At 41.5% G+C, this 20,566-nt stretch overlaps 1 protein-coding gene and 1 long non-coding RNA gene across 2 annotated transcripts; one reads left to right on the top strand and one right to left on the bottom strand.

The window, feature by feature from the left end:
* Positions 1-718: 718 nt before the first annotated feature.
* Positions 719-13,778, bottom strand: egfl7 (EGF-like-domain, multiple 7). The gene is made up of 9 exons (XM_067575074.1): positions 13,571-13,778; positions 8,428-8,693; positions 7,658-7,780; positions 6,511-6,623; positions 5,776-5,871; positions 5,452-5,661; positions 3,449-3,519; positions 2,904-3,066; positions 719-1,163 (listed from the first exon to the last, which is right to left on the bottom strand). The coding sequence occupies exons 2-9, from the start codon at positions 8,505-8,507 to the stop codon at positions 1,144-1,146; spliced, it is 876 nt and encodes a 291-aa protein (XP_067431175.1). The 5' UTR covers positions 8,508-8,693; positions 13,571-13,778; the 3' UTR covers positions 719-1,143.
* On the top strand, positions 13,664-18,361 carry LOC137171226 (uncharacterized). Its single transcript, XR_010924733.1, has 3 exons — positions 13,664-13,857; positions 15,682-15,771; positions 18,168-18,361. It is a non-coding gene; the product is annotated as an uncharacterized lncRNA (long non-coding RNA).
* Positions 18,362-20,566: the final 2,205 nt, after the last annotated feature.

Genomic DNA, 20,566 nt, shown 5'->3' with positions numbered 1-20,566 from the left:
GTGGGGACAGTTGTTTACGAAAACCAATATGTAAGATAATGGAAAAAGAAAAGTATTCTGAACCTTAATAAAGCACTTTTCATGCTGAGTTCGGGTGGAGGAAGAAAACAAGGACTTCAGTTTTCTCTGATTTTCACCAAAGCTATTAAAAGTGTAATTGGTGGTAGCTTTAGATGGGTATGAGAAACAGAGCTGATATCCTGCAGAGCCTTGTATGTGTGTGGTCCCTTACTGTATGTGTGTGTGTGTGTGTGTGTGTGTGTGTGTAAAAATATGCACACATGGTATAGACGCCCATTATAGTATCTGGTTAATATTGATGATGTAGTGTTCTTGATTTCACCTTTTCTGGGTAAACGTGAATGCCTTGCAAAAGATTAAATAAAAAATAATTCTTTTTTTTTTCTTAAATGGTTGTGCACTTAAATGCCTGCTGTGCCTTCATCTGTGAGTTACATACATACAGTGTGTGTATATGTATATATATATATATATATATATATATATATATATAGTAGGAGAGAGAGGTCAACAAGAGACGTCTAATGTTGTGTTAGCTTTGCTCACTCAGCCTGTGGAGAGGAGAGTAGGCATTTGCAAACATTGAGTAATCCTTTTATAATAGTGAGCACACATGGTGTTTTTGATTAAGACTTTTTTTATTACAAAATGTTACAAAACTAGGTAAAAAAAAAATGTCTGTTGGAGCACTGAGAAATAACTACAAGTAATCATAATTTAAATAGATAAATACAGATGTCCATGTCTGCCTCGGGACACTCTGAGACTCGGAGGACACAGCTGCACTGATGCAAAACAAACAGAGAAACAAAGTGGCCAGCTTGACCTTTGACCCTACGGGGGGTTTGATTCAGATGTTAAAGAGGTGATGTAATAAATGAAACTGACCCTGCCACAGATACTGTTTTTAAAAAAATCAAGATTTTGACAACGATTCAAGGAGTACAATTAATGAACCTGTCGGGAATAGTTAAAATCAGCGATGATTTGTGCGATGATTGCGTCACAGCATAACAAGAACTGGGTATGTTTCTACTTTCTGCCGTTCCCTTTCTTACAGACACCAGCCATCTCGGTGCGTACGTTCTGTCTTGAAATGATGTCTGCCATGTTTTTTCGTGGTTAATTTTCCTGGCAGGAACCTACAAGGAGAAGAGGAGAAGAGTGGAAAGATTTAGTACAATATATTGTCAAGTCAATTTCAAGGTAGATGATGATGATGATTTGTAAAGGGCCAGGATGTAATAATTGACCCTAATGTCATTAAACCAAATATGATAAGGTTCATAACATAATAAAACAATGTTCAAATAATATAATAAGGTATTAAGCTTTTTTGAGTTTCTCAAAAGTGGGGTCAGGATCCTGATATACACATGAGAATTCCAAGAAATTCTTTTGACAGATAAAATGGATGTCTGGTAGGCTTTTTGTATACTCAGTTTGACATGACAACTTAAAAATAAGTGTAGACAGTTGATACTAAAATGCAATTGATAGATATCCCCTAAAATTGCTAAAGTTCATATTGATTAATGGGTTTTAAAATTGTAACCTTATTTCATAACAGCATGAATATAAGTGGTAAAAGCAAACTTAATTTGATGGATATCTTTGCTGTTTTTTATACTGTACATGCTACTTTCAGTCATTAATCATTGAAGACATGAAAGGCCATGATCTCATGATCTGCAATCCCAGTCAGCACTTCCACAGGGAGTTTGTTGACAGAGATAATTAAGGAATCAACTGATAGTTAATTACAAAACTTGTTATTGAAAGGTAAAGCCCAGTCTCATGTGCAAACCCTGTTGCATTGTGATGATAAAGAGCTAACAATGAGCGCATATGGTCATCGGGTCATGGGTGTGGCTTATGATTGAAACAGTGCACATTTTAAACGATACATTTTCAGCCAAAATGTTAGGGTGCGGAGAGATGTGATTTTGAAAGAAAGGATGGCTATCGAATCAGGCTTATTTGTAGCCAGGCTGGCATTATGACTTTATGGATGGCAGTTTGTCTGTTGGTCCATCCACCACTTTGGTCCAGACTGAAATGTCTCAACATCTACAAGATGAACTGCCATGAAATTTTGTCTAGACTTCCATGTCCCCCAGAGGATGAATCCTACTGACTTTGGTGATCCCCTGACTTTTCTTCTAGTGCCACCAGTGGCTTAAAGTTCCAGTTTGTCCATTACTTTGGTTAATGACCAAATACCTGCAAGACTAATGACATTTATGTCAGCCTCCTAAGCTGTACATTGTGTTTAGTGCTTTTTAGGACATGTTAACATGCTAACACGCTAAACAAAGATACTGAACATGGTAAACGTTATACTTGCTTCACGTCAGCATTAGCATTGTCATTATGAGCATGTTAGCATGCTGACATTAGTGTTTATCCAACCTTTAATGTCCTAATTAGGTTTAAACTTAAGAGCAAATGTATCTCCTCACTTATTGTTTGATCTACATTGACTGCGTCATTTAAAGGACCAATGTGAAGGATTTAGTGACATCTAGTGGTGAGATTGCAGATTGCAAACAACTAAATACCCCTCCCCCTCTATGCCACTAAATTCTACACACTGCACCTTTAACTTATTATACTTTTATAGCTAAAAATGTTATAATGCTACAGGCACAATATTTTATTATGTTATTGGATTTTTACTAATATTGGCTTTAATACAGTTGATGTGATTATATTATGGTCAATTGCTACATTTGGGCTTTTTCTGAAGTAGTTTGCAATTTGTTTTCTGCTTTCCTGGGACACAAAGTTCTAGTGGTGTTCAAATAAATATTGGATTTTCCCTCTTCTAATAGCTATGTTTTCAACTGCGAACAATCAAAGGTCAGCCCGTGGTCACTCACATGTGCCGAGGCGCTCCTCCAGAAAGCCAATCTGCTCGCTAAGGGAGTCGATGCGGTCTAGTTGCTGGAAAGAGTGAGAGAGTAAGGTGGTTTTCTCTGACAAGCCCTCGTCCAGCGACAGCGGAAAGAAGCTGCTGAAGGGGGCCAACACCAACTGCAACTTCTGCACAGAGGAAGGAGGCGGAAAAAGAGGGGAAAAAAAGAGGACTATTACTCACCCTGTAAATAAAAATGTATGTGACCTACAGCATCATTCATTCAACTCTCTGATTGTTTCACTAAACACCAGCAGGATTCTAATAAAACCCATAAAAATGTTCAAAAGCCATTATGTAGTCTGGCATTTCAAAGATTCTTTGTTTTGAGGATTAAACAGCAACCTGGATTTTACATCATTCCAGCATACAAGGACCAGAGGGGGTTTTTGGTGAGTGAGGCTGGGAGGTATCGGGGTAGGTGGCTTTTTATGTGTGTGTGTGTGTGTGTGTGTGCGCTTATGTTTGAACATGTGCTCATGTTTTCTGAAGCACACGCTGCTCAATTACCTTCTCCAGCAGCTCTACTCTGTTCCTCAGGCTCTGTACTTCCTCCGTTACATTCTCCACCAGGCTGAAACCTGTAGAAACCATACAAATGCAGAAAAGCACATCAGAGGATGTTAGAAGATGGTAGCTACTAGGGAGGCGGGGTTGAGAGAGGGGTTAGGGTATAGATCAAAGGCAGGAATGATGTGTATTTAATCCTCTTTCTCAGATCTAAAGTTTATATCTCAGAGGATTCCTGTGAGCATCAATCCCTCTCCTGGAAAGATTCATGGCCACTCCAAAGTCTCTAAACTACAAACCAGGAAAAGGACCGCAGAGCTGCAGGGAGACCGGGGGAATTTAGGACACACGAGGGGAATCATGGATCTGGGAACGGCCGAAAAGCTGATACACAAGCAGAACGAGAGGTCGCTAGAAATAGACAGACACTCATTCATCCCTCCTGTGAACGTACATCGGTTACAGAGAACGGGGGAAGTGTCTGCCTCCACTTCAGGGGAATGTCCCTGGTGCAAGAGCGACCCAGATCGGGATGCGAAATTAGGAACCCCCCCTTGCTCTCCTCCCTGGCTGCGCTTCGGCAGACAGACCGAGAGCAGTTCAATCTCTCCCAGATGTGGTCCATTACTGAGACAAGAGTGAGTTGAGAAACAGGGTGAGGAGGAGGAGGAGGAGGAGGAGGAGGAGGAGGAGGTGAGGGAGCTGGCGATGACCCCCAGCAGACAGGGTTGATGGAGTTGGAATGAGAACACAAGTGTTGGCCAAGAGCAGAGTGAAAAAAGGGAGACGGAGGGGGGAAAGAGGAAGATGGAGAGACAGAAATCTAGTCCAACACTCCTCCACAGCAGCTTGGCAGGGTCAGGGTGATAGTCTGCTTTCTTGTCCAATCAGAGCATTTAAACCTGTGTTTATATTTGTAATCTCCATCAACATCCCTCTGACGTTTGCATATGAACAGATAATGGAATGCAGTCTCATGCAACATCTCTGCTGCCGGTCTTGCAGTTTTTGCATCTGAGAGCTGCTCACAAATAACCCTCCGCTGCTTTCAACAAGCAGTGAGATCTGTCATATTTTTGGCTTCGCCTCCTTTTTTTTGTTTCTTCGTGTATTTTTCTCTCTGTCGCTGATTCAGCAATACTTGCGGGAATCTCATCAATCCATATCATGTTAAGTCACGGGAGGTGAAGAACCTCATTTCAGCTGAGGAGTTTCATTTTTGCAGGAATTTGGTCTTTCTTCTTTACAGAAACACTGATAAATATGAGGGAGTTTGGTGCAGAGGCCAAGAAATTTAGCAATCTCACATTTACATTGAGATTTTTCTTTTTTTTGACAGTACATGGGACAGTGTCTCCATTAGATATAGAGTTTGGGAACTCATTAAAACCCCTGAAGGTGGACAGATTTGAAAGAAATCAGGAAAAGGTAAGTCTTCTTGAAGGTTTCATGTTGCAAACTTTCCCCAGAGAACAATAACGCTGACACAGAATGGGAATTAAAAGTAATATCGTGGGGTCAACTACCACATTTGTAGACACAGAGGGGGGTTGTGTTGTTGTGTTGCTAGGATACAGGGAGAACACACAAATGAACATCGACTTTTTTATGGTAAAAGACAACATTGCAACATTTTTCAGGGAACTAATGGAGTGTGCGGGATAAAAATATGTCCGTATTAGCATGGGAGCTCTGTCAGAGTCAGATGTTTGCTTTACTCATAGGACTCATAGGAGTAAACTCAGTTAGTCATTATCAAAGTCCAAATGGTCCCAGTCTCACCGCTCGGGGCCAGACCACAAGACATCTGTCTGGAGTCGGCACCAGTCGCAGTGCATTATTACTCACGGTACGAGTTGAGAGTGGCATAGCGCGTACCAAAAGTAATAATGGACCGCGAAGCTGGCTATGTTCTTTTCTTCTTCTTCTCCAGACACTTTACTTCTGCAAGACATAAAATCATACTGTACCAACACACACACACTCCTTTGCTGCGTATTTACCCGCATCAGTGTGACCACCCACTGTTGCCTGGCTTGTCTGGGTGGGAGAGGGAGGAGTTGCAGGGGGAGGAGGAGGAGGAGGAGGAAGGTTTTGACAGGAACGGCCGTCTCCGGCAAGCCTGAAGCCGTCTCTGCATGCACATCGATAGCTGCCAGCTGTATTCACGCACTCCTGGGCGCACGGCCACTGCTCGCTGCACTCGTCCACATCTGACAAGAAAGACAAGGAAATAGGTTGACGCGTGTGTGTGTGAATACGCACACACAGACTCATGTGTGTGTCTGTATAGGTAAATGTGTATGTTTTTGTGTGTGTGTGTTTACCTGTTTGGCACTGGTGCCCTGTCCAGCCTAGCAGACAAGCACACTGGTTGGGTCTTAAGCAGGTACCTCCATTCTCACAGGCTTGATCACACACAGCTGTAACAGACATTTAAAGGAATAGTTTGATATTTTTCAGGAAATGCGTTTATTTTTATTTGGTGAAACAGCTAGATCGGTTATGTCTAAAGGCAGAAAACTCCGCTTTCCAGCACCTTTGAAGTTCACAAATTATCTAGTTTGTTTAATCTGTACAAAAACCAAAGTGTAAAAACTACAAGTTGTGGTTTTATTGGAAGCCAAGTGCTGGAATATTTCTTGGCTAGGCACAGCAGGCAACCAGTAGAGATTTCAGGAAGCTACGGCTTTTGGCCAGGAAATAATTCAGCACACAACCCCTTGTAAAACCATAACTTGATTTTTTTTACACTTCGGTTTTTGTACACATTGAACAAATTATAATTGTGAACTTTACAGGTGCTGGTGGGCAGACTTTTCAATGTTTAGACAGTCTGGTAAGCTGTTTCCCTCAGCTTTCAGTGGCTATGCTAAGCTAAGCCAACCGACTTCTGGCTGTATCTTCATATTTAATGGACAAACATGAGAGTGGTATTGATTTTCTCCTCTAACTCTTCCCCAAAAATGTCCAACCATTCCTTTAACATTTGAAAAGCTTCTCTGTCAAGTGAAGCAGGTACAGATCATCACATAAACTCATCGCATGTCACTCCGGGTTACCTTGGTTGCAGTTGTGAGAATGAAATCTCCGCCATCCCGGGCAGCACTCTGGGTAGAAACGCGATGGAGGCGCCACTCTGCTCACCTGCCGGTACGCCACCGAGTACACAGTCCTGTAGAGACAAAACATAGACACACACATAGTTAGGGCTTTCTGGTTATATGCAATGCTGTCATCGCCTCCATGTGTGGTTCAGTCTTTTTATGTTCTGTGAGATTGCAAGAACGGGACTTCGGTGGAATATTGAAACCGCGGACCACTGACTTCCAAGAGTGTTTCAGAGATGAGATAGGGAGGGAGGGAGGGAGGGAGGGAGGGAGGGAGGGAGGGAGGGAAGGAGAGAGGGAGCAAGGGGCAGGAGATGAGATGCAAAGTCAGATCTACATTCTGAGATTTTGCTGCTGCCTGCTGAGAATCTGGTATGTTTAGTTTACAAGAAGAGATACGAGATGATAAAAATGAGGCAAAAGTTGAACCAAGGAAAAAACAGTGACGTGTTTTTGAAAACAAAAGGATCGAATAATTTCGGAATCATCTTGGAGATTAGAGGCCTGTAATTGTCCGAGGCCGGCCCACATCATTAGTATACATCAGAGGATTAGAAGAGTCCAAATCCAAAAGTAAAACAGATGAATTTTGGTGGTGAGTGATGAGTTAAAAAAAAAACATGTTTGAAATGGAGGGAATGTAAGGGGGGACTAGAAAGCATCAGAGCTGGGGAGAGATAGAGAGTGCGTAAGTATGGAGGGAGACGTGGTCCAAAATAAACACGGCTGCGGTCTCTGTGGGCAGGCACTTCATTTCCCGTAGTTATACAAAGTACTCGATATTTAGATTCCACCCGAATATGTGCCACTGTGACCCAGTTCTGTGCAAAAACGCATATTTGTGTATGTGTGTGGGAGAAAGTCTAGATCTATTTGAGACTGCACTCATAACCCTTTCCCTTCCTAAACATGTCAAGCATTGTTTACCCCCCCTAATGAAATAAACATCTTGTGACAGCCTAATTAAAACTCTGTTTTGACACAGCTTTGACCTGAGTCCTCATGTAAATACTGTACACATGGTGCTTGCCAAAAAAGCTGAAAGTGTCAAATTCTGTTATTATTTGTTGATTAGTGCGTTACTGGTAGTCTTACTTACTTGTATGTGCTGCAGAGGCGATGCCCCTGACACACGGTGATGTACGGCTTGTGCACCGGCTGGACGTACGACTCCGTTGCCATGACAACGTTGTGACGGAGGTCTCGGCCACACGCCCTCCTCCTGCAAAAGAGAGATCGAATATTAAAAACTGACCTGAAATTATAGACGTTCTTTCGGCTTTAAATAGCATCCGCACCGGAAGCCGAGTCGGTTTTTAGATGGGAGGCTTCACAGCTTGTAAGTTATTTCCAGACCAGAGTTGAAACAGTTTGAGATATTTAGGCCCTAAGTGGCTCCCATTAGGTTCAGAAAGCTTGAAAAAGTCCAGATTTGAGCCTTAAGGTCACTAAAAGTTGGCGTGCAGCCTAATAGCTTCTGACCGACCCATGTAATCACTCCTGAATGTGTTAAAAGTTGATCTTTGACCTCTTCGGCTCCACTTGACCTTTCGGTTTATTTTGGTCTTTGTGCAAATTGACTGAAAATGACAAGATGAGCCTGTAGACTCCCCCACGCCGGTATACGCCTAATCGTCTAGGACAGGAGGGTAGCGCTTCGGTCGTTAGAGAAAGTCATTTGACCAATTTGTGTACGTTCGTAGTGGGGTGAGAATGTCAAGTCGAGCGAAGAGGTCGCTAAAACAAACACGTCTGAGTGACAACTGAAGTGGAGATCTGTTGCTAAAGTCGTTACCCAGCTACTGAGGACCACGCTGATCAAATGACAGGCCATAATAAACACAGGAAGAGCATTAAGAGAGCTGTTACCCATGGTGAGCGAAGAACTGGGGAGTGCCCATCACATGAAGGATGAAGAGGGAGGAGGAAAGGAGCAGCGTTTGGTACATTGTCTTCCTCTTTCCCACGTTCCCTCGCTCAGTCTCTCACACTCTTCTCTTCTCTGTGCCAGTCGGAGGGAAGAGGAGAGGAGGGCCAAGGCGGGAGGGGGGAGGGGGGAGGGAGTCGTGGAGTGTAGCCAAAGTCTGCTCACGCCGAATGTGAACGTTTCCCTCCAGGAGGATGACTCCAGCTACCTGTTGCACGGAGAGAAAGAGAGACACATGTGAGATGATTATTGAGAAATGCAGCCCTGTTTTTTTGTTGTTGTTTTTTTTTTTATCAAACATCTACTGCAAAGCAATCTTGAGCTAAGAAATGAGGCGAACTAGGGGATACATTTCAAAAGTTTCTACAGAAACATGAATGGCATACAGTTCATTCCTCTGCAGCCACAGGTCAAAACTCATTTCCTTTGGCACACCCATGTAGCCTATTGGTCAGGACGAATGCCACATGACCGCAACGTCTGCAGTTCGATTCCAGCTGAGAACCTTTGTTGCAAGTCATTCTCTGTCTCTATTTCCTGTCACCTCTCAACTATCGCTATCTAATAAAGGCATAAAACGCCCCAAAAAATATACTTAAGAAAATCTTTTCCCTTTGAAGAGGCGGACCGCTAGAGGGTTGGACTCTCCGGCGCTGTCAGTGTCAGCTGTGTCGTGTCTGTGAGAGCAGACCAAAGCATCCACCCCTTTCAAAAGCATTAGCGCACATTAAATAACCACTAACCAGTCTATGGATGCTCTGTCATTTACCGTTAGCGGCTGACGAGGGCAGGTAAGGCAAGAGGGTAAGAATCAGCAGACTCGGTGCTGTCGAACCCTAAAATCAAAGAGCCGGAAGTCCACACGACACCGAGAAATGAAAAACTGACTGAGACGGCAAAGCAGTCACGTTTGTGTGCCAGGAGTGAATTTGAGCTGAACAATATGGGTCTATAAAAAGGAGAGATGTTCTGTCGTGGGTGTGGAGGTCAAAAACAAGCATAGGGAGGGATAAAGTACAGTTTTTCTTTAATTAAAATGTCAGAGACCAGTTGAATTACATGACAGTAATTTTTTTAGAGAGATTTTTTTTAATTAAAATGTCCTACTTTGGTCTTGCTTTGTTGAATATTTAAGAGTTCAATTGGTATTTTAAAAAGTTCGCATGAATCCATTATGTATTTCCAGCATTCCTACTTTTTATTTGTCTTACCGATCAAGTGTGTTTCCCCGGTGAGTGATTTCAAAGGCCATAAAACAGAGTGCAGTGGGGAGTAGATGTAGTATTTTAAGGTACTCTATGTCTTTCCCACCTAAAACGTTTTTATTACTGGCAGTAAAGATACGACCTATGTATTGTTTGTGCTGTAACCTGAGGGGTCAGTTTGGATTCATGTGCTAATCTCAGGAGTAAACCTTGACCATTCATGTGAAGTTAATGTTCTCTACAACACAGAAAGCCTCTTAAAGAGGCGTTGGACCCCAACAGTAGCGTAAAGATAACTTGTTACTGGGCAGATGACCATTGCAGGCCACACAGATGATGCATCGTTGGACCTGAGCAACTGGCACAGAAGTAAAGCCGAACTGTGGAACCGGACTTAGTGGTTCTCAGGTTGAACAGCTGACCTTACCTTCACCTCACACCCACAAAGAGCCCACGAAGGCAAAGCCACATAGGTATTACATGCGCTTACGTATATACAGTTGTCAGTTCTTGTGGACAAAGAAGACTGAACTCTCACTGACCCGCACCTGCATGGACTCTTAGACTATAACACAGAAGACAAAGAATTCTCCGTTCACAGAAAAGTTCACTTATCCCCTCACACCATATTAGATTATTACATACTGTACAGGATTAAAAGAAGCACTGAGCCATACTTCTGCAGGGAAGAAATTAAGATGATGCAGCAGCTATTGGACCAAAGTCAGCTTGGACCCGCTCTTGGTCCGATGCTAGCCTACGGGCATGTTTTTTAACAGAACAGATACAGTACTTAAACCTTTGGGAAATCTGTAATGGTGCATTACAGATATCCCGGGTGTGATCACAGGTTACGGGACCGGAGCCTGCAGGGGAGTCCTCAGTTATCCTGGAGGTGATGCTAAGCCTCGGTTGACAGCTTGCATGTCTCTCTGATCCCCTGCTGGCTCAACGCCCAGAGACAGGACACGAACATCTAAAGCCTGTGTTCATTCACAAAATCCCTGCAGCGAGTGTGACTCTTAGCATAGCAGGGGGGCACTTTGAAGGCAACATGTTTATGTGCATGTGTGTGAGTGCGCACATGTGTGACAATCATGCATCATCACATTGGCAATGAGAAAGGTGCTGCAGGGTAAAATCCTCGTCTTAAAAGTTTATATAAGTCGGGTGTGGCACTGCAGTTACCCTGACAAAATGCCTAATATGACAGGATAATAGCTTGTTATTATGATATTATGGAAGGCTATTAAAAATATTAAAAACTCATTCTTAGGGGTGCATTAAGTATATTCCCAACATTTCTACACAAGGGATATACTGATATAGTGATATACAGCTTAATAATGGAAGCAAGACTTACATTTACACATACATCCAAACATTTTAAAATACATTTAAAATACACAGGGCTCAGCGTATGGCTGCAACTAATGATTATTTTCATGAGAAAATAATCTGCAGATTGATCGATCATGAAAATAATCATTAGTTGCAGCCCTACGCTGAGTCCTGTGAGCACAAATTTGGTCGTTTGGTCTATAAAACGTCAGAAAATGGTTAAAAAAGGAGCTCTAGCTCAGTGCAAGTGTTCGTATGTGTATCTGCACGTGTTTTGTGTGCAGTGGTGGAATGTAACGAAGTACTTTTAGTCAAATACTGTTGTAGTATTTCCTTTGAGTGCTACTTTATATAACAGCTTTAGTTACAAGTTACTTTGCAGATTCAGATTATTAATACAAAATATAATCAATTAAAAAATTATGATGTAAAATTATAGCACTGGAAGTATATAAAACAGTTAAAGTTAGCTCTACCTTTACCAGCTGAGGCATTAGTGATGCTTACACATGGATGCATCAATACTTCCAATCCAGTAATATATATAAATAAATACTTTTACTTTCGTTACTTTAAGTATAATTGATGCTAATACTTATGTACTTTTACTGATGCACATTTTTGGATGCAAGACTCTTTCATGCTTCATACGTCAGTAGTAACAGGTCTGATTTTTTTTTCTTCCACCACTGATTGTGTCTAATTTCCAAAACGTAACAAAGCTCTGGCCAATAGACACATTAGTGGTAATTTAAGCAGACACATTTCCTACATTGGCCATGAGATGGCGCAGTTTTACAGCACAATACATATCTGGACATCAAAGTGCTTTTAAGAGCAACATCCTTCACACAGAGCACAATCTCTGTAACGCGCACACAGTTACAAGCTCACACGTTAAGTGACTGACTCCACATTTAAAGATAAACGCAGATATATATGTATATATATGTATATAAAAAAATCATATTCCTACACTGCCTGAACATCAAGCAGGATGCTGGACGCGAACGATCAAGCCAATACAATCCCATAAGTTACCCAAAGGCGCATGCATGCATAGATACAAACATAATCACAAACCGTGTAATGAAACAATCACCTTCTCTAAGATTAATTCCCCCAAAAAACACGAACAGTCCTACACTGCAGGAAGTGGAGAAAAAACGCCCGCGGCTTGATCAAAGTTAGTCCCGTTATATTCCGCTGGTGGGTAAAAAAAGTCCAGGGATAAAACTCCGCTACTAGTCAGGTTTCTCCTGCAGCTCAGACTGTCAGGGAGCATGGGGGGTGATGGTGGGACCTCCTCCCTCTCCTCCAGCTGGGTGTCCCGCAGCTCTCACACTGCCTGCACTGGGGGGACCCTGGAGTGACGTCAGTGTGCACGCTATAGACTTTTTTTTTTTTTTTTCATTTACAACCCGCTAATATACTTCTCTACGATGGGTTTATCTGCTGACTGGTGAGTGGAGAGACCCCTCAGAAAGGTTTTATGGAGGCGGTTGATATTAATAATACACTGGAAAAGGTAAACTGAAGGAAACGTTGTAGATTGAGGCCAAATTTTCTTGTCTAAATCAATCCAAATGATTCCTTATAGTCTCTTTTGGTAAAAAGTTAATGAATTCATTGATGAAAAATACAATATTAAGTAATAAGGTTAAACTTTTGACATTAAAAATATACCCTGTAACCCATGTGCAAAAGAAACGATGTCTGTCAAATTTTAACTAGAAATTAAAGACATTAATTGTGTTTTTTCTATATAATATTCTGTCACCACTAGTGAGCGCATCCTTTTCCTCTAAAGCTATGCCTTACAGGCAAATTAGGTCAATATCTTACTAGCCTAAAGTGACGAAAAAAGAATATTGAGCCAAAAAGAAGAGATTAGGCATTTACGTATGTCTATGCCTATATACTACATTATGGGTTATGAATCCTATATTTTACTATATTTTCTACACATTTTTGGAAATCACTCAGGTATGGAAATCACTCATGGCATAATTTTGGCATGTTTTTCAGAGTAAAAAAATCCCCAAAAGAGAACCAGACAACAAATGAAAGGCATTGCAATACACTTTACTGTTCTATATGTTATAGTGTAACACATACAGTGAATTAACATGTACATAATTATCCTTTCATTGTCATCTGTAAGTCTAAAGAGACTGTACTGTACATATAGCCTACTCTCCATACGTGCTCATAAACCACCTCTGTATGTATTTATTACAGCATTACTTGTACATATAGTAACAGTCTGACCTGTAGTTTGTTGTCCAACTCTTGTCTGTAGGTTTAAGTTTGTATTTAGCTTATCAGCTTTGTTTAGCTGTCTGTATTTGTATCCCACTGTAAATGAGTTACTGAGAAGCAGAATCAAACAGTTGGCTGAGTGTCTGTCAACATATTTTGCCAATAAAGTTCATTCTAAATTTAGGCTACTTTAAATTTTCAAATTCATTTTTAAAAAATGACATCTGCACAGGTCATACTTGTATACTTGCGTGAATACAAAGTGTAAAAGTCTTACCCGCGCAGCATGGGGTCATCAGGTGCATGTGCGCGCGCGGGCTGAGCGGCGGCCATGGGCACGAGCCGCCGGACCGGTGGATCACAGGACCTTTCCATTCTGCCAGTTTCTTTTAAAGCTCGGGTTCTTGTGGTTTCAAATCAAAAAACCTCGCGGTTTATTCGCGGTGCTCCCCGTGAGTCGACTGGCGACAAATGAAATGTCTTTGGGCGTTTTTCAGTTGCTTTTTATGCAGGGCTTCCTGTGGAACGCAGGAATTGGATGGACAATCCCAAACCGGAATTCCTGTGAGTGTTTGGCGCTGATAAAACCCCTCTCCTGCACAAACACTCTCCATCCTGCTCAAACCGCTTCGCGAATCTGATTTTGAAGCATTTTTCTGTCCCCATTGTGGAGCAGGCATCTTACAGGGGGCAAAGATAATTCAGCCCTCTCACCTCATGGCCCTCTGCTGCCTTTGCAGTCCAGAGGAAAACACAGGAGCCATCAGTACTGGAAGGTTATTTGCATTGACTGAACCCATACACCTAGCCCAATATAAAATCACTGACTGGTATTTCATTGCTTTGGCTGATGTGAGCTCATATACGCTCATGTTTACAGTGGTTAAGGTCACTGTGAGATCAAATCTGTTAAATTGCAGCTTGTTAAAGCCAAACTGGTCGCACGATAAGGAAGTTCTTTTTCCTCCTGCTGCTTCTATTGTAGCTCAGAGGGAAGTATAGTAAAGCAAAGGAATTTGTTCCAAATCCTTTCACAAAAAGACCTATCTAATGTAAGTTCCCTTCAATAATGTCTTTTTTTTTTACAGTGAAGAAACAGTTCATTGATTTCCAGGCCATTTTCAAGCTTTAAATGTTCGTGTTGTTTCTGATATTTGTCTCATGTAGTATACGCTTTATCAAATTGTTTAATGCAGTTGAAACAATCGAATTTTGATAGTTATCAGAATGAATTTTGATTTTTGATTCTGTATCACTGAGGACTTCTATGAGAAAACATTTTTTAAAGTCTGTCTCCAAAAATAGTCTCATGTCCATATTTACATTGTTATCAATCACTGTAATCGTTCCTCCCAACAAGTCCTCCAGATTAAACAACCACAAAGGTAATTTGTACCAGCACTCCAGAACGACCCATCAGAGCGTAACATGCTGCTTTCCAAAACTGTTACAAATCACCCTTACAAAAATAATGATGTTTTATGTTGTGACAGTGCTGTAGTTAAGGTCTGGTTAGGTTTAAGCACAAAAAACACTTGGGCAGGGTTAAGAAAAGATCATGGTTTAGGTTAAAATGATCACTTGAAATGTGGTTACACGTGGCAACCGTCGTCATCATGGCAAGAGCAAACACCACATTACGGTTTTTAGAAAAAAATGTCCCAACTCTCGGCTGAAAACATGACACTCACGGTTGGAAACGGGAAGTGAACAGTGGTCTCCTGCAGCTTTTGCCACTTTTTGCCATCTAACTAAACTAGCTATCCACCCAGCCCACCTCCTCGTCATAAGGAAATCACACTTTATATAAACGTCATCTGAACTGCGTCACTTCCCTGTGTCATAACTACTACGGCCGCTAGGTGGCGTCTGTCGCTCAAACGTAACTATTGGTCGTTTTTGGCGACTGAATTTACGACTTATGGCGTCGTTTTTCTTGGGAGGACAGGCTTGTTTAAAAAATGCATAAAACGGTCATAGTTAAGAACAAGGAAATGATGTGAAAAAAAAACAAATTTAAATCCTTTGTTATGATTATGATCATTGTAACTTTCTGGTATTTAGAGAGACTGTTTCTTGAGTTGATTATTATAAGAAATGATGCATTGAATGTTTCCTTCTATGTATGTTAAACATAACTTTATATATGTGTAATTAGTGTAAATGTGATTTGGTACAGTACATGTGTTTATATGTTTGGAGCTGGATAAAGACGTAAAATCTCTTCTCAAATGGGATTTCGATGTCAGAAAATGGGGGACATCATCTACCATCATCCTCGCCGTGTGTGAAAATGTATCCTTAGGTTTCATTCTGACTTTCGTCAAATCAAGTGTTAATCTTCTAAAGTCTTTTAAGTGTTAAATCACATCTTTGTGTTTCTGACAGCATTTCCTTGTTCAGCTGCAGTAGAGGGACAGTATCACGACGAGGACTTTGGAACGGATTTTTCCATTTCAGCGACGGACATACAGGCATGTGAGTATCGTTTTAAGACAGCCTTGAAAAAAAAAAGTGAATCTACCCTTTAATTGATTTGGAAACTTACAGCAGTTGGATTTTATTTGTCTTATAAGAGTTTGGGAGCTTGCTCGGATTGGGGTCACGCCTTGGTTCAGATGGGGTATCCAGTAAGAGCCCCAAAAGCTTTGGCTAGTGGTCGCTGAGATCAAGTATTAGAGACAGACAGACTGCTCCTCCTCTGCCTTGAAGCTGAGCTTGACTGAGATTAATCTGACAACCAGCACTCATTTGTCATTCTAAGTATGTGCAGAAGTGGATCTCATATACTCACAAAGTCAAATGAGCATGCAAACGTTCACACACACACACACACACAAAAACTTCTTGTTTGTGTGTGTGTGAACGGCACTCAAAACTGAACAGAGCTTGGACTTTGTTATGCAGTGATTATGCCAAACAGTATTAAGTGTTTGGTCTTTTTTAATGTTCATTTAAGGGCCTATACTTACTAAATCTATGACATGACCCTCTCTGTATACAAAGAACTGTTTTCTCTGCGATAACAAAGAGCCTACGTGCTGAGGCACCATGGGAATGCTTGACTTTGGGGTCGCAGGTGACCACACACCAACACACACCTTCAAGGCTGATCGCTCAGAGGGGGCGCATTAGAATATAGGATGCAAATGTGTGTGGGTATGTTTGTGAATGCTCTGATTTGTGTGTGTGTGTGTGTGTGTATGTGTGTGTGTGTGTGTGTGTGAGAGAGAGAAAGAAACCAAAGTGGGAGGGTATCTCTTTTTAAGGAACTCTTTTCATTCTTTGAAATCAAGACTTGGCCCGACAAAAGCAAAGTTTTTACAGTCCGTGTTCCAGATTTGTCCCAGAGAAGATGTGGGAGGGGGGGGAGAGAAAAAAAACTGAAGCGTAGCAGCACTTCCTCTTTGAGAGGAAACAGGAAAAGGCTGGGAGAGCGAGATTCAGGAGCCTGCTCCTTTGGAACAATAAAAATCTCACTTTGACAGGAAACGGATCTGCGTCAAAGAGGGCCTGACAGATTTTGCTAAAGGGCAGTAGCAGTGACCCTGGACGGGGCATGAACAAGAGGGCAGCTGTGCCCAACAGTTACTCTAAAAAAGTACAAATCTTCAATACATGCAGAACATTTAATGCACAACTTTATAAGATGCATGCACATAGTTCAGCATCTGTATGAATGCACAGTAGCGTCCAAACCTTTAGAATAAATGCAGTGAAGCTTTATGACAAGCTGAATAACAGCTGCAGAAATAATAGGTTTGATAAATGAGAGGAAGACGACATAATACAAATTAAATATTATTGTTCCTCATAAATATACTTAAACACAAGCGTTCCACTTTATATTGTTTTTTCTTGATTGCGTGTTCAATAGTTTGTGTACTTCGTCAGAGCGCTTTTGTTGCTCGTTCAGTCTGTTAGTGTGTTTTTGTGCAAATCCATGTGTGCACATGCGTGCCCGCGTGTGTGCTGACGTGTCTGGGTGTGGACGCTTGGATTGGTCACGTCGGCTAAGAGAGAAACCGTCGTCATGTTTTGAGAGTTTTACTCTCAAAAAGCAACATTGAGGGTTTTAGTAAGTCGTCGGGCCAACACGTATGCAACAGCATATGATTCACATCACTGACATAGAGCTGCAACGATTAGTCAATTAATCGATTAGTTGCCAACTATTAAATTAATCACCAACTGTTTTGATAATTGATTAATTATCATATTTTAAGTAGAAAATGTCCGAATTCTCTGATTCCAGCTACTTAAAAGTGAATATTTTCTGGTTGCTTTAGACTTTTCACCATTTTCTGACATTTCATGGACCAAACAACTAATCGATTGATTGAGAAAGAAAATAATCGTTAGTTGCATCCCTAATTCTCATACACATCAAATCATCCAGTGACCCTCTATGTCACCTTTCACCCCCTAGATGTTTCAGTTAAAATTTAAAAAGCTTGTTTTTTTTCCGTTTGTCCCCTTTAAAATGTGAGTTCAAGTGTTGCTTGTGTGTTTTAAGATTTTAGTCATCACCACTAATGGAGGAATGTAAGTCAGCAGAATGAGCAATGTTTCTCATAACTGCAGCTTTTAGAGATTTGATACTTTAATATAGTTAGTTATGACGTGCATTTCTGTCTAGAGAAGTGAAGCCAGACTTAATGTTGTGTGATTGTGTTTGTGGTTCTCCGTAAAATAGGCAGAGATGGGTATGAAGATAAGGCGACTCAGTGCAGTTGTGCAGCAACATTCCTACATTTTCTACATTTTTTGAAATCCAAATTAAGCTGAACTTTCAGTGTGTCAGACTTTTTCACACTAAATGCTGATTTGCCAAACTAACCTTGTTGGATTCGATCAACTTTGCTGATTCACAGGTGACCCGGGAACAAAACTGGAGATGTAGCGTGTGTCTCTGCTGCTCTGTAGGATTTCCACGCTGGGCAGCCAAACAGGACATCCTGTCGTCCAAGGCCTGCCACCACTACCATCACTCCTCTGTCACCCTCAGTATAAGACAAAGCCGAATCGTTCATTGCACTCATCCAAAAGCCCTCCTGGAAATGAAAAGCCTCCTTCCTGTTCTCCACTTCAACAGAACTGGTAGCTTCAAAATACATAATTCAAAACTGATGCCAACCCAAAAAATATACTTGACTATTTTTGTGTCCTATGTGCACATTTGGTTTGCGAGTACATGTTGTAATGTCCCTTTTAGTGGCCTCTCCTTCGTTCAGTGTTGCCGTCCCGCTGCTGCCAGCTCTCCTTGTCAGTCATCAACAATGTGGAGAGATGAGGGAGTTCATACACATTCCTCCAAACTCTGCGCCTCAGAAACACATGTGACTCTGATTGGCTTATTTACCATAGTAATCAAATTCTCCCATTCTGAGACTAATGTTTGGAACAATGGCCATGTGGACTGTGGTCCAATGTCTCCAAAGGTTTGTTCTATGAAGCAGCGAGAGTGTGAAGTGTGTACCGCACTGCCACACTAATCCTGAAATATTTCCCTGCTCCAGAAGGATTTAATGATCTGTTCCTGTACAAATACTTATTGCCTAAACGTTGAGGTGTTACAGCGCTGTAACATGAAGAGAAATATAATATTTCTTGGCTATGACATTTGCCGTAGTGTTGCCAACTTTTATGATGGCTTGTCAGCAGCAGTATTTGGCACTCTACTGTTTTGTGTGTTGTTTCCACCAGGGGTATCCTTATATTCATCTGTGGATCATTATCCAGCTTTTGCAGACTAAACATGAAAGTGAGAACATTAATCATGACGAGAGTGGTTAAAAAGACATGAAACAAATGTATGTTTCATAAACTCTGTTAATATCATAAACTTTGTCTTATTGGTGGCGACATCAGGGAATCACTAAATCCATGGGATTCATCCGTAGACTGTATGTAAAGATGAACGTGGGTGACTTCACCCATTAGTTTGCACTGGAGCTGGTTTGAAGCCCAGAGTTGATGCTTATGGTTGATTCCATCTTTTCTGTTTGGAGCCAGGAACTTCCAAATAAGGAATGTGGAATGTTGCTTGTCACGCTCTGGAAACACGCCCCGCTACTTGGGACCAAAGTGCATGCTAACTTACTTGGAACACCCATGGATGCATTGCAAGAGCTGGATACCGGACCAAAAATGGTGCCAATTCAGTCCTATAAAAATTTCTTGGTTGGTGTATACGCCAAAAAAGGTTTATGGCTATGTTTTGCCGCCCACTGAATATGCGCAGTAGCGTTTCCCCTGCTGGCCCTGCCAGCGAGTTCCCGCTCAGCTCATAGACTTTTCATTGTAATGATGTCAAAGATTTTTAAATTGCTTTTCTCAGTTCGCGGAAAGTTTTATAAATATAAAACCTATAAAAATAGAAAGAGTCATAATTGACCTTGTTTGCAGTTCAAGGTGTCCTGACAAGAGTTTTACAGACGTCACTTTTATAACGGTGGTCTATGGGGAAAATGCTTTTTGGGTCACAGGGGTATTTTTCACTGCAATACCACCGGGAAAAATTGGCTGCAAGGCTGAGCGGCAGAGCCCTATCCAGCTCTTCTAACACATCCATGGGAACACCAAATGGTCCACCGCTTGGCTGATGTTAGCTGCTTTGGCTAAACTGTGCTAACATGGCAGGTATCATGATCAGGTAACATTAAACTTACCGAAATATTGTGGCAATAGTGCAACTGCGAGTCCCTGAGCCAGGGAGAGCAGCAGGTGAGCCAACTGTCAATCACAGCTGTCAAACGACGCCCACACAGCAGACATTAAGGCTACTATAAGTCTTCAGATCTTAACAGAGCAACAATTTCCAAAATAACCACCAGCACACTTATTAGAGGGCCTGAATTTAGAGATTGAGACCATAATGACTCGTTGATTGACTTAGTATTTCTAGAGAGAAGTTGACGCTTTTTGAATGGGAGTCAATTGGAGCCAGCATCTAGTGGCTGTCGGTGGCATTGCACTTCAGACTTTAACATTGGCTTCAGACTCAAGCCGTGGTAGTTGCTGCTTGGAATCATTCTCTGGGGAACATGCAGGTCACAAAATGTAAAAATAATCACACAATAGGAATTCCAGCATGCACAAGGGCTGTTTAGATCATCTTCATTTATGAGAAGTCACACATAATTACAAATTTGTGAGCGTACAACATGTTTTACATTGTGGCTTTGGAAAGAATTCCTTTTTGACTTCTCATTACTTTAATTTGGACCAGAAAATAACTTACTTGGGGCATCTTATCACCTTCTGAATGTAT

Source organism: Thunnus thynnus, chromosome 19 (assembly GCF_963924715.1).
Source record: "Thunnus thynnus chromosome 19, fThuThy2.1, whole genome shotgun sequence".
In the NCBI taxonomy this organism is placed as follows: Eukaryota; Metazoa; Chordata; class Actinopteri; order Scombriformes; family Scombridae; genus Thunnus; species Thunnus thynnus.
The sequence above is the reverse complement of the archived record's forward strand: the minus strand, read 5'-3'. Positions and strand labels throughout refer to the sequence as shown.

Bases quoted from the DNA above. Each gene is read 5' to 3' on its own strand.
- egfl7 (XM_067575074.1), bottom strand. From the start codon at position 8,507: ATGTACCAAACGCTGCTCCTTTCCTCCTCCCTCTTCATCCTTCATGTG. The intron at 6,624-7,657 runs GTAAGTAAGACT...TTGTCTCTACAG, and splicing joins CGCCTCTGCAGCACATACAA to GACTGTGTACTCGGTGGCGT. The intron at 5,662-5,775 runs GTAAACACACAC...CTTTCTTGTCAG, and splicing joins AGGGCACCAGTGCCAAACAG to ATGTGGACGAGTGCAGCGAG.